Here is a 14102-nt window from a genome sequence, read left to right as displayed (position 1 = left end):
ATAAAAAAGGTAATAGTAGTATCAAAATGAAAATACAGGGAAAGTACAGTGATATAACAAGGTACACATAACAATAACATGGTTATTTACTAGGAGTAAATACGAATCGCTAATTTAGGCTGTGTTTATATTGGTAAGGGTCATCTTGTGGTATGTTTCAAGTTTGCTACCCTGGTGCTCACTCGATTGGGTAGCTTCAATTAAACCCCACCTATTTATCCGCCCCTCAATTGTGATTGGACAAGGGTCTGTCTGCTCATATCTCTCCATACAGTATAAACCTCGGAAGGCAACGCTTGGTATTTTGGGTAGTGTAGTCCTTTGTTGTAAAAAGTTACTTATCATCTAACAGAAATGTTGTGAAAAGGACTATTACTCCCAGTGTAGTACAACTAGGGGCTGAACAAGTGCATGTGCTTTAGTTTAAAATGTTATTCCCAATTATTCCCCCGCGGAGAATTTAATTCAGTGATTCATTCAACGATGACCGAGGGAACGTAAGTATACAATATATATGTAATAAAATATGTTCGTATAACTGTTATTAGCAATTGATTAAGAACTAATTTAGCACTCATTTGGTTAACAATCTACGTGTTTATTTCTGCTTCAAAACGACATTAGATCGGAAAGGACATCTGTGCTCACAGTTCAAGAAACAATGTCAACAATAATTCTAAACAATTTGAATATAATTATGCATGTACCCTAAAATACGTTACGCATCTTGCATACTCACCTGAATTGCATGAACACGCACGCTGTCAATTCTTGCACCTTAGATGCCTTCGTCGGAGGGGAGGACCTTACAAGACAGAGCCGGCGACAGACCTAACCCGCTGGAGGCTGAGTAACGTCGAAGGCAGGCAGACATGGCGCTTTGTACAGGACAGTGACGCTTCAGACAGAGAGCAGAACATGTTGGAAGCCCATTCGTTGGGTTTGGATACGGTAAACAAGTTGATCCATGTCCATTCTCCACCAGCCATTTGGCTTATAACATCTCTCCTAAAGGAGAGATGTTACCTAGGCTGCAATATTAGCAGGTAAAGCCGTTATAGTCATTAACATGTCTCACAGAAGCATACATTAAATGAGATCATGGTTGGGCTTAACAAAAACAGGTTGGAACAACTAGATGGAACTAAAGCTCTCCTCTACTGCTCCCGAGTGGTGACCTTTGACCCAAGCTTTGTTGTGAAACCGATGTCCCTGTACAGAGTAAGTTTATCCCTGACTCCCCCTTGGCCCAAAATGCATTGGAGTCAGCCCTGAAGGGCATGGAGTTCTACAGCCATCTCCAAGCGGAGGATGGACACTGGGCGGGAGACTATGGGGGACCCCTGTTCCTGCTACCAGGTACGCACCATTGTACAATGCATTTTTAAAGGACGTGCATCAGTATGTTTGTCTTGTGTTGTAAGGGTTTGTGTCTTCATCACATCCAGTGTCAACTTTCCATATGTAGTGTAACCTGTCATCCCACTGTCATTCAAGTTTACTGTGATCATGTCCCTGAAATAAGTGAACAGAGTCACATATAGCATGAATGTCCTGCATTGTATATCAGTTGTTTAGTTATAGGATAATAACATGGTGATGAAAACGATAAGAATTCTCAACAAATAAAATGCACTTAAACAGCGTGCAGTAAATCTGAGGCGACATCCACTCTGTGTGTGCCTGTTGCAATTTAGGTCTTCTGATCACTTGCCACGTAGCCCAGATACCTCTACCTGAGGCCTGGAAGAAGGAGATGGTGAGATACCTGCGTTCTGTCCAGCTGGCTGATGGAGGCTGGGGCCTGTGAGTGTTCTCACCATTGCTGTCTTTCACTAATAATGCCAAGTTTGGGGAATAAGATTGCCCACACACGTTGTTTGTATGTTTCCGTAGTTAATTAGCAACATTGTGTTGGCTTGTATCATATGCAAGACAACGTCTTAAATACTGTTGTTGTTCTTTTTGGTAATTTCCTGTCAAAGACACATTGAGGACAAGTCCACTGTGTTTGGCACGGCCCTCAGCTACATCACCCTCAGGATTCTGGGAGTCGGGCCTGATGACAAGGATATGGTACAGGCCAGGAACAACCTGCACAGCAAAGGTGGGATTAAACTGTGTTTTTTTAAACCCTTTCGTGGTCAGCATAACCTTTTACTTCATATGTTTCTGGAACCATAGGAAAAGTTCTGTGATACTTCATCCTTCAAGGAATGTGCTTTAAAGCATCACTGGTTAATACTTTCAACCTAAAATAAGGGATTTGGATTTAACATTGTTGAATCTGGTTGTGTCTGTGATAACTGTCCGTGTGTCTTTCTGTTGAACAGGTGGTGCTGCTGGCATCCCCTCTTGGGGTAAATTCTGGTTGGCCATCCTCAATGTGTACAGCTGGGAAGGAATGAACACCCTCCTTCCAGAAATGTGGTATGCTTGATGTCTTCATTCGAATCTGATCAATTTTGTTTGCCTTTATTCAGAACCATAGGCTGTATAAAGGCCGAAATTGCTTATATGTTCCAAATTGGATAGATAACTCACTGTAGACTGTAGACTTTTATTAGTTGGTTCATATTGTTCCTCTATTCAGGCTTTTCCCTACCTGGTTCCCGGCCCATCCCTCCACTCTCTGGTGCCACTGCCGCCAAGTCTACCTCCCGATGAGCTATTGCTATGCGGTCAGGCTGGCTGCCAAGGTGGACCCCCTGGTGCTCAGTCTTAGACAGGTGCTGTAATTACATCATTCATCCCACAACACCTTAATTCTGTGTCAGACGTTAAACAAAATCAACTCTATGAACAATGGCTAGTTTTAACAATTTCAACAGAAGATTTTACAAAATAACATTTACTCAAAGAAAAGTGTGGATATAACAGAATGATGGTAAGGTCTCCCTCGCCTTTTATAAAGAGGTGTACTGTACTGTACTCTTCCCTGCAAAGGCAAATGGCTTCAAAAGCAAATTTTTGCTCTCCAGCTCAGTAAGGTGTAAGTAGAAAGCCTTGCTTGTATTATCTTATTTCGGGATATTTTTGTTATACAAACACAGGTGGTTTTGCTATTCTGACGTAACCTGGCAATGTATTTTCTATGGTATCTGATTAACCAAATATAATAACACAGAAAATGTGATGCCTACACCCATGTTTTGAGGATTACACTGGTGCCATATACAACACAAACACTTATTACATTGTTAAAATGGTGGATTGCCATGGAAAGGCATTGGAAGGTATTCCCTGAAAAGTCCATTCATTCAAGCTCAGTTTAAGGTTAATGCGAAATCAAAAATGTTTTAAAGTGCTTTATCATCCAGTAACACCAAGTTGAGGTAAAACAAGCAGGATTCTCTACTTGACAGAAATTAGTACCCCATACACACGCCAACTTTTCATAGACTTCAAAGAAGGCTTTGGTTGTATACATGGTGACACTGAAAAGTTTCAAATATATACTAGTTAGGATTGCTAAAATCATAGAGACATTTTTGAAAACGCAATTATTGGCAAACCAAGAGTTAGATGGCCCATATTTCCAGAGTTATGCCTCAACATATCCAGGATTCTGGGTTTGGGACTTCAGTGTAAGAAGTTAAAATGTCTTGATTAGCTGGTTGTCAATTTACTTTTGGAATTGTTTACATACTATATTTCAAACCAAGACTTCCAAATGTCTTATTCCCTAGCATGGGACAAGTGTGTGTTCGTCGGACTCTGTTTTGAAACTGAAATTTACTTTATAACCAAAAAAGACCACTAGAGGGGGTAAGAGTCTTATTTTATGTAATGTTTTCATGTTTTAAATGTTGAAGGAACTTTCAAGCATGTTTTTCACCACATGGGAAAGCCATGTTATCTGATTATTTGTGTAGCAATGTTCAGAAATGTTTTGAATCAAATTGTGCTGTGTTTATTCAGGGGGTAACTAAATCCCTGGCTGTGCCATGAGGTGTGTTTTTCCAACCGGAATGTTCTACAGGTGGAACATTAAGGTGCACTCCAAACATGCTGAAACAGTGCCAGCGTCCTGTAACAGAAATTTAAGATAAAATGGCCAGTGCAAATCCTGATTTCAGTCTAATTTCAGCTTTGACCAAATGTGTAGCTGCTGTTTGCAGTTGTATGGCAGAATAGCTGTGACAATCCTGATAGACTACGTTGAAACAGTGTTTTCTTTTAGGGCCCTGACTGGTTTGGTCAGATTAATTTAAAAACAGTTTTTTTAACTGATGGTTATGTATATAATTGGCATGCCTCCAAGGACACTTCACCTACATTCCACACCCTCACTGCAGAAGCATTTTCGAATGAAATCATGTGTGTACTGCTTCATGAGCAGTAAACAAGTCATAGATGAACCAGAAATTTTCTTTCCATTAGGCAGGTCAAACCCTCAATCATGAGATCATGAAAGTAATTTTTTTTCTTTAAACAACTCTAAAATGTAAAGATCCAGCCATTAGCTAAACACATATTTTACAGCAATCTGTCAGCCGATTGCGCAGTTGATGACTTGTCAACTCAACCATGAGATACTAACCCTTTAGAGATCTTTCCGACCCCTTCACTTTCTTCACATTTTGTTGTAATACACTGAATTTATAGTTGATTACATTTATTTTTTTCTATCATTCTTAACACAATACCCTATCATGACGAAGGGAAAATGTGTTACAGAAATTTGAAACAGTTTATTGTAAAGGAAATTATGAAATATCCCATATGCATACAACATTCACACACTTTGCCATAACACCCAAAAAATGAACTCTGATTCATCCCACTTTGAAGGGACCTGCCAGAAGAACATCATCTGCAGCACTCCACCGGTCAGATTTGTATGGTAGAATGGCTAGGCGGAAGCCACTCCTGCGTAAAATGCAAATGATATGCTGCCTGAAGGACCCTGAGAGCATGAGGAAAAGGATTCTCTGGTCTGACGAGGCTAATGAAACTATTTGGCTTGAATGCCAATCTCATCACCTTGCTAATACGATCCCTCCCTCAAACTCGGGGCAATGACGACAACAACTAAGTCAGAGTCAAATGTCGTGGAGTTGCCAAGCCCAAGCCCAGACCTGAATCCAATTGAGCATCTTTGGGGAGACCTGAAGATCTCAGCAAATGAGAATAGCTACAAGGACAAATGGGAGACACTGCCCAAATCTAGGTGTGCAAAACTAATACTGGCATACCCACGAAGACTCAAAGCTGTCATCGCTGCTAAAAGTGCTTCTACAAAGTACTGAATATAAAGTGTCTGAATACTTATCAGTATAAAACGTTTAAATGTTTTATTTTCAGTGTATTGGCACACAAGTGTTTTTGCTTTGTCTTAATGGAGTATTGTGTTTAATTTGATTAGAAATTAGGAATATAACTCATCAAAATGTAAAGAAAGTGAAGGGAATTAAATACATTTCGAAGGTGCTGTATGAAGCATCTGAGCAGGGGAACGCAACCTGTCTTTTCAACCAGCATGAGAACTTTTTTGTGTATTATCATTCATGTTGTACACAGTATGTTTCATCAGCTGTTGAATGGTATTGTTGAATGGACTTCAAAGAAAATGAACTAACAGGACAGGTTTAAGCAAAGTATATTGCCATTGTTAAAATACCAAGGAAGACCACAATAGATGCTGTCAACTTCAACTTTGTTGAAGATAATTGAACCAGGATGTTTTGTCACAAGATAAAACCGATACTCCAAAGCTACTACTCCAGCCCCCCAAAATATCAACCTATCAGGAGATTTGTGTTTCATGGAAATAGGGCATCAGATCTTTTTTAGTTTTAAGGAAACTTACAGATAACTTGCTAACAAAGAACTTGTGTGTAATTCCGAACTGAGTAAATTTTTGTCTTTAAAATAATGAAGTGTCAAATTGGTTTTTGTGTTGTCTTATTTTGACACATACCCGAAATTTGATATTTTGGTATTGTGGGGCTGCTATTTTGTAGAGAATGAGTAGGGACAGGTAAAACAAAACTAAAACAAAGCTGACATGCAGTTGCCTACAATAATCTACTTGCCTTACTGGTGAGATGTAAGTATAGATACTCTATTAAAACCTGAGATCTAGGTCAATATAATAAAAATTCCTGTCAATTCAGCAAGTGCATAATCTGTCCAATTCTAGTTCTCTTGAAGAAACATTTTAATTTGTTTGGTTTTACCTTTTTATACGATTGAGCAGCACAGATCCAGAATCAGCTAGGATGAGATGAAGCTGCGAAAGAATACATGGGCTGAAGTTGAAACGGTTTGTGAATGTTTTTTTTTTTTTCTTGTTTCTACAGGAGTTGTATGTCCAGGACTATGCCACCATCAACTGGCCGGCACAGAGGAACAACGTGGCGGCCAGCGACCTGTACACACCACACAGCACACTGCTGACCGTGGCCTACAGTGAGTTGCATATTCCACCAACTGCCACAGCCGCTCTGACATAACAACTGGATGAGATGTCACTGATTCATTTGAATGCTCTTCTGCCAGTGGTCATGAACATGTATGAGGCCCACCACAGCAGTGCTCTGCGAGGGAGAACGCTGAAGGAGCTGTACGACCACATACAGGCTGACGACCGCTTCACCAAGTGCATCAGCATTGGGCCTGTAAGGAATCATATATACCTAAAGTCACAGACCATCTTCTGGTTTTGCAAATCTTCACGCTTAATGTACGTCATTTTACTATGTCGGCGTTTAAACTGGTACGGAGTGGTGTGATGTTAAACCTTGGGGTACCCCCTCGTATTACACTTCAGATTTCCAAAACTATCAACATGCTGGTGCGCTGGCACGTGGACGGACCTTCCTCCGCTGTTTTCCAGGAGCACGTGTCCAGAATCCCAGATTACCTATGGTTGGTTAGGCACTTGGTCGCTCAGTCAATTAAGAAGTAATGTAGTGTCAAGCTACATTTGAAGAAAATCAGTGAGTGTTTATTTTTTGTTCTTCATTTCTCGGTTTGCCATAGGTTGGGAATGGATGGTATGAAAATGCAGGTATGTTGGGTGTTGGCTGGCCATGATAAACATCATGAAATTAATCATTGGATTACATGCCGGTTTCTTGGACCTAATTCTGGACTTAAAATCACTTATCCATTGATCTTGCTTTTTTGTCAAGGACCAATGTCTGCTGTGTCCTCAAACCGATTCTTAATGTCGGCCGTGTTTTTCTGATTGTGTTTCTACAGGGGACCAATGGGTCCCAACTATGGGACACAGCTTTCGCAGTACAGGCCTTCTTAGAGGTGTGATGAATTCATTTTACTAAGTCTATAAAGGTTTAGTCAAAAAAGTCTCACCTTACCTATTCATCTTGCTTTACATTTTGCTTAAATTACTTTTCAAGAAAGTTCTCATAACAGGAAAGATCACAGACCAATTTAAGAGGATAACGTGGTTAATATTGTAATTGTTTTGTTCTTTTGAATTGGGGTCCTTCAGGCAGGGGCTCAGGACAACCCCATGTTAGAAGAGTGCCTTAAACATGCTCACAAATTCCTCACTGTTACACAGGTGAGACATCACTGTTTCCTTTTTTGGTAAAAGTTCAAAGTTCATTCTAAATCTTGTCCTCCCTCCTTCATGACATGGAAACCAGTAAGCGATTGATGTAATTTAATCTTGAGTTTGAATTAAGCTTAAGTCAATTGTAAGATTGTTCAGTGTATTGGTTACCTGCCTGACAGAACTAATTGGGAGATTCACATTTGGAGAAGACCATTCTTGGTCCAGTGGTCTAAGCCACCACCTCTGGTGCCAAAAATCTAAAAAGATATTAGTAATAATTAGTTTAGAAGAAGACAAAGGAGTTTTCAAAAACCAATTGACAAAAGGCACTAATCACTGATCGTAAACATCGTTGGTTACTTTCTCAAAACACTTTTTGTTCACCAGACTAAAACAACACCTTTTGTTTGTCTATGGATTCTAAATGACTCCTGACCAATTTCCCCCATCCATCAGATACCTGACAACCCCCCTGACTTCCAGAAATACTACAGACAAATGAACAAGGTGAACTAGTCCAATAATCAGAGGAAGTATCTTTGGTGTTCTGATTTCAACCATTGTGTGTGTGTGTGTGTGTGTCCATTGCAGTAATATTTTTGTCTGTGCTTGTGTGATAACCAGGGAGGGTTCCCCTTCAGCACGCGGGACTGTGGTTGGATCGTGGCAGACTGCACGGCCGAGGGCCTGAAGTCACTGATGCTTCTGCAGGAACAATGTCCCTTCATCAGTCAGCACGTCCCCTTCCAGAGCCTGTGCGATGCTGTCAGTGTGGTCAGTGGCATTACTGATTAACTGCCTTCTGCTAGGCTCAGGGTTAGAATTTCATGCATATCTATAGACTTAACCGTTTTCATCATATTATATTTTGGTGTTAAGAGAATGTTGCTGGCTCTGAGTTCATGTTGACATACCGTCATGCCACAAACAAACAAAATCAAATGTTACTTAACTGTGTCTTACAGTTGTTGAGCATGAGAAACAGTGATGGCGGCTTCGCCACCTACGAAACCAAGCGCGGAGGCAGACTTTTGGAGCTGCTAAACCCCTCAGAAGTGTTTGGTCAGTCTTTTACCTTTGATTCCCTGCCAAGTTCCCTCCCCTCATCCCATAGTGCTCATATCTCGATAACACTGTGCAATGTTATGCCTTATACATTAACCTTCTTGGCACAAATGTGAGCCAATTTGGATGCATAGTCTTTACTGTTGTGAAAAAACTGGATCGGAGTACAAGCTGCATATTAATGTACAGGGGTTTGGGCTTTTCACCCTGATTCTCTTAGGTGACATAATGATAGACTACACCTATGTAGAGTGCACCTCAGCAGTTATGCAGGCTCTGAGACACTTCCAGAAGTTGTACCCTGAACACCGGTCAGCAGAGATCAGGTAAACACACAAAAATAACACATACAAACAGGCTAGACCTCTAACTTACCAAATTATTGCCTCAGAGCAATTCATTTCCTGACTATTTTCCCCCAGGTCTACTCTGAAAGAAGGATTGGAGTACTGCCGGAGGGTACAGAGGCCTGATGGATCATGGGAAGGGTAAGCTTTCGGTCTAACTTAGGTCTGTAGACTACGTACAAAGTTAGGAGACAAACAACTTATCCCGTTAGCATATGCCAGTATTTAGCTAAATTCCTGTAACCCTAAATGTACCTAAAATTAACCCCCCCCCCTTCCCATTATTGATAATGATAATGGTGAGAGACATTTTGTGCGTCATCTTGTAGGTGGTTGCGCCTAGGCAAATGAGCCAAAGGTGTGTTGCTAAGACGATTTTTGACAAGCGATTCCACCTCAATGTATCCATTGTTCCTGTTGCACTCGCAGTGACAACTTGCCTGAAACAAAAGTTGAGAGAGACACGTGTGCAAAACTTTGTATCACGTGAGAACTGTAGTTACGTCATTACTCATCCCAGGCCCTGAGAGCTGGTCCAGCCTGTTTGGAGATGCTATCACAGCTCACACAGCTGACACACAAGTACAAATGCAAGCTAGTTAGGTTATTGCTCATAATTCAATACAATTAGGGCATTGAAATTATTTACACAGTACAAACTTAAAATGTATTCCAATTGGGTACCATGTCCACAGCCAACATGGCAGCTTCTTCTTGGCGTATAATGAATAATCAAAACCTAGCCCAAGCCTTCTGACGTGAGACCTTCATCAGAATAAGTTCTGTTCCAAAATGGAAAATGTGCAGTGACAACTTTTATTTGAGCTTACAGGAAGGGATATAAGTAAACTGTTAAATTATTGAGGAAGAATGGTGAACAAAGAGTCTTTATCGTGTATTATTTGTTACGACATATGAAGTTCCCTGCCAGTAACTATGTTATTTGAATTTCATTTGAATTGAAAGACTGTTGGCACTTTGCCTGTGATTTTAATTCCTTATAGCAAGGATATTCAAATAATACCACACAAGTTCACAACTACTGCTGGGTTTAGATGATTATTAATAATAATTAATTAATCTGAAATGTTTAAATTTACATATTAGTTATTGAGTAAATGCTCTTTTGCTTGGCTACCCAAACCTTCTTCTCAGTGAGGAGTCTGGATCTGAATACATCCAAGATGATTCTAGATAGCGAATTCCAATGGATGTTTCATCTGATTAGTCCTAGAAACAGATGTGTTGATACTCTGACTGGTTAAACATTGTCCAGTTGCTGACGACAATTTTCATGGTCACCTTAACAGAAAAACGTATCAAAACATTTTTGTCAGGCAAGATACTCTCATCCAGAGTCTCTGATTAGAGGGGAACAATGAAAAATAATAAGAATGGAAAAGCAAATATGTATATGGACACCCCCTACTAATTGAGTTCAGGTGTTTCAGCCACACCCATTGTTCACAGGTACATAAAATCCATCACACAGCCATGAAATCTCCATAGACAAACACTGTGGCATTACAGTGGGTCATTCTGAAGAGCTCAGTGAGTTTAAACGTGTCATAGGATGCCACTTCTGCCAGAAGTCAGTTCATGAAATGTCTCTCCTACTAGATCTGCCCCGGTCAACTGTAAGTGCTGTAATTGCGAAGTGGAAGCGTCTAGGTGCAACAAGAGCCTGGTCTGGGACTGTGTTTCAGGGTTTGGGCTTGGTCTCTTAGTTCCAGTGAAATGTCTTCTTAATGCTCCAGGATAAAAAATACATTCTAGACAACTGGGTGCTTCCATATATGTGGCAAAAGTTTGGGTAATACCCCTTCCTGTTCCAGCTTGACTGTGCCCCTGTGTACAAAGCAATATAGACATGAAGCGACCGGCCTGGTGTGGAGGAAGCTGAGTGGCCTGCACAGAGCCCTGACCTCGGCCCCACTGAACACCTTTGGGATGAATCAGAACAGCGATTGCGAGCCAGGCCTTCTCGACTGACATCAGTGCCTGAGTAATTTCACATTGTGTAATGTGTCCATTCTTGTTGTGGTGTGTCCAGGTCTTGGGGTGTCTGCTTCACCTATGGGGTCTGGTTTGGCTTGGAGGCCTTTGCCTGCATGGGTCACACCTACCACAATGGGTGAGGGTCCTTAGCAATGGAGGAAGACTTGTACACATCAAAAATGTTCAGACAGCACACATTTCTGTGGATTATTTTCTCTCCAAATCTCTCATTTCCATCCAGCAGTGTTGCGTGCGGGGAGGTGCAGAGGGCCTGTGACTTCCTGGTCACCCACCAGATGGAGGACGGGGGGTGGGGGGAGGATTTTGAGTCCTGCAAGCAGCGCTGCTACGTCCAGAGCGCTAACTCCCAGATTCATAACACCTGCTGGGCCCTGCTTGGCCTCATGGCTGCGAGGTATCCGTCTACTGAACTACAGCCCTGTTTCCAACAGTTGGGATGCTATGTAAAATGTAAAGGAGAAACAGAATGCAATGATGTGCAAATCATATAAACCCTATATTAATTAGGAAATTGTATAAAGACCACATATCAAATGTTGAAAGTGAGAATTGTTGTTTCTTGAAGAATATATACCCCCTTTGAATTTGATGCCAGCAGCATGTTTCAAAAAGGCTGTAACAGAGGCAACACGTTGGACTGGACTGGATACTGAAAGAGTTTATGTAATGCAAAAAGAAAAAAAATCACAACTAATTAGGTAAATTGGCAACAGGTCGGTAACATGATTGGGTATAAAAAGAGCATCTCAGAGAGCATGAGTCTTTCAGAAGAAAAGATTTGGAGGGTTTCACAACTCTATGAAAGACTGTGCAGGCAAATAGTGCAACAATTTAAGAATAATGCTTCTCAACGTAAAATTGCAGAGTTTGGGGATCTCATCATCTACAGTACATAGTTTCAGAGAATCCAGAGAAATCTCTGTACGCAAGGGTCAAGGCCGAAAACAAATATTGGATGGCCGTGACCTTTGGGCCCTCAGGTGGCACTGCATTAAAAACAGACACGATTCTGTAGTGGACATCACTTTATGGGCTCAGGAACACTTCTGAAAATCATTGTCTGTGAACACAATATGTCGCTACAATCACAAATGCAAGTTAAAACTCTACCATGCAAAGAAGAAGCCATTTATAAACCAGATCCAGAAACGCTGCTGCCCTCCCTGGGCCTGAGCTCATTTAAGATGGACTGAGGCAAAGTGAAAACTGTCCTGTGATCAGACAAATCAAAATGTGAAATTATCTTTGGGAATTATAGACACTGCATCCTCTGGGCTAAAGAGGAAAGGGACTATGCAGGAACTTATTTTTCCAAAAACAATAACATTTCTCAGTTTCAACATTTGAAATATGATCTCTGTACTCTTTTCAGTTAAATATAGGGATAAATGATTTGCATCATTGCATTCTGTTTGAATTTTACACAACGTCCCAACTTTTTGGAAACTGTGTTGTAGTTACATACTTTGAACAACCTACATGATGGTATTGTGCTTCTGTGTAAATTTCTTCTAAATGCATTTTTTGATTTAACACCATAAAATTAAATAAAACAATATGGTGTTGGCAGGTATCCATGTGCTCAGGTGATTGAGCGAGGCATACAGTTGTTGATTGAAAGGCAGCTGCCCAATGGAGACTGGCCACAGGTGAGTCCCCGCCTCCAGTGACACTGTGCTTAATGTTTAGCTTCACCCAACCTTTGTCATAAAGTTTTCACATTAAGATACATTTATTCTAGAATGTCTGTCCTTCTGTGTGAAGTTTATAGATGTGTACTTTGTCCTCAGGAGAACATCTCTGGTGTGTTCAATAAGAGCTGTGCCATCAGCTACACTTCCTACAGAAACGTCTTCACAGTGTGGACGCTTGGACGCTTTTCCAAATTATACCCTTCCAGTCCTCTGGCTGGGAAGATCAAGCTGTGATGTCAGGGGTCACTGAAATGGCAAAGAGCCAGCAGGGGTGTGATACTTAATTTCTAAAAACGTAGCATAAAACACAGATGAATGAGTTGGTGCTTTTGACTAGAAACTGGTGAAATATAAATAAAAGTCCTGTTTCTACAGTTGTGATGATAAGTTTAACTATGTAAAAAGATATGAAGCGGCATTGACTTAAGTTAAACAGGTTTAATGTTGAAAACAAACATTATATTCCAGAGAAATGTTTTAAGTTATTGATTGCAATTTACATAAAGCTGGGTTTTTGAAGGATCAGAGTTGCATCATGTTTTATTTTGACTTCAACTTTGGGATCGCCTCACCTTGCCTGCTGCTTTAACATTCTTCTTGCCTTATATTTTGGTGGGATATTTTAAAACAAACCTTTTAGTTGCTATGTAAGGAATTTAAGTGTAATTTGAGCATCTGTCTCACTTAAATCAGTATCTAAATAGTGTTGAAACAGAAACCTTTCTAAATTGTCTGCTAATAGCATTGATGCAATTAGACTTATTTCAAAATGCAGAATAAAGCAATTTAGTTGATCCATTTCAAAGTGTGTCAAATCTACCAACCAGTACCTGTCATAAGTAAATCAATACATACACAATTCACTCTGCTGAATCGCTGTACACAAACTGCTCCCAAACTCTTCAGATAACATTCTATGGTGTCAAGCTCAAACCAGGGAGCATCCAGGGCAGTGGCGGTACGAGGTTAAACAACATACCACTAACCTTTATACAACATTATCCTGTAGTCTACTCTGTATGTGGTGATCAATTCCAAGCACTTCGACTCACCCTCCTCGTCCACGCCATCCACCTGTTCATTTTGCAGGCTTACTAACTACTTGACTTTATACAACTGTTCACAGGTTGTTTGTATTTTTCCTAGGCCAGGGACAAGGACTTGCCCAAGGAGATCACACCATCGGGTAATCTCTTCTGTATTGCCACTTTTCGGCCACTTTTGAAATTGAAGGTGGTACATTTCTCAGATCACAATTGAAATTCTCAAAACAACTTGTACAACCTCCGCATCAACTAGTCACAAATTGCATTTATTTTGTTTTACAAATTGCCAACGCTTTGGTACATTCATGCAACTGATTATGTACAATTGTCTGTTTCTAGCATTATAAATTGCTTACGTCGGGTGGATCAAAATATATTATACTGGTTCTCGTTTGGGTAGTCT

The 14102-nt window shown here is 40.5% G+C and overlaps 1 protein-coding gene across 2 annotated transcripts; it reads left to right on the top strand.

Annotated features, from left to right (window-relative positions):
- Positions 1 to 310: 310 nt before the first annotated feature.
- lss (lanosterol synthase (2,3-oxidosqualene-lanosterol cyclase)) lies at positions 311 to 13178 on the top strand. 2 transcript variants are annotated; one of them, XM_010879818.5, is made up of 22 exons: positions 311 to 497; positions 783 to 951; positions 1221 to 1359; positions 1698 to 1806; positions 1986 to 2107; positions 2334 to 2430; positions 2594 to 2729; positions 6306 to 6414; positions 6505 to 6623; positions 6776 to 6873; positions 6988 to 7015; positions 7210 to 7266; positions 7463 to 7534; positions 7985 to 8035; positions 8153 to 8302; positions 8494 to 8590; positions 8814 to 8919; positions 9016 to 9081; positions 10994 to 11074; positions 11183 to 11353; positions 12530 to 12608; positions 12750 to 13178. In XM_010879818.5, the coding sequence occupies exons 1-22, from the start codon at positions 412 to 414 to the stop codon at positions 12885 to 12887; spliced, it is 2280 nt and encodes a 759-aa protein (XP_010878120.4). In that variant the 5' UTR covers positions 311 to 411; the 3' UTR covers positions 12888 to 13178. The 2 variants fall into 2 exon arrangements, with proteins under 2 accessions (XP_010878120.4, XP_010878119.4); XM_010879817.5 differs by having other exon boundaries at positions 11180 to 11353.
- Positions 13179 to 14102: the final 924 nt, after the last annotated feature.

Source organism: Esox lucius, chromosome 16, assembly GCF_011004845.1.
Source record: "Esox lucius isolate fEsoLuc1 chromosome 16, fEsoLuc1.pri, whole genome shotgun sequence".
NCBI classification, from domain to species: domain Eukaryota; kingdom Metazoa; phylum Chordata; class Actinopteri; order Esociformes; family Esocidae; genus Esox; species Esox lucius.
The sequence above is the reverse complement of the archived record's forward strand: the minus strand, read 5'-3'. Positions and strand labels throughout refer to the sequence as shown.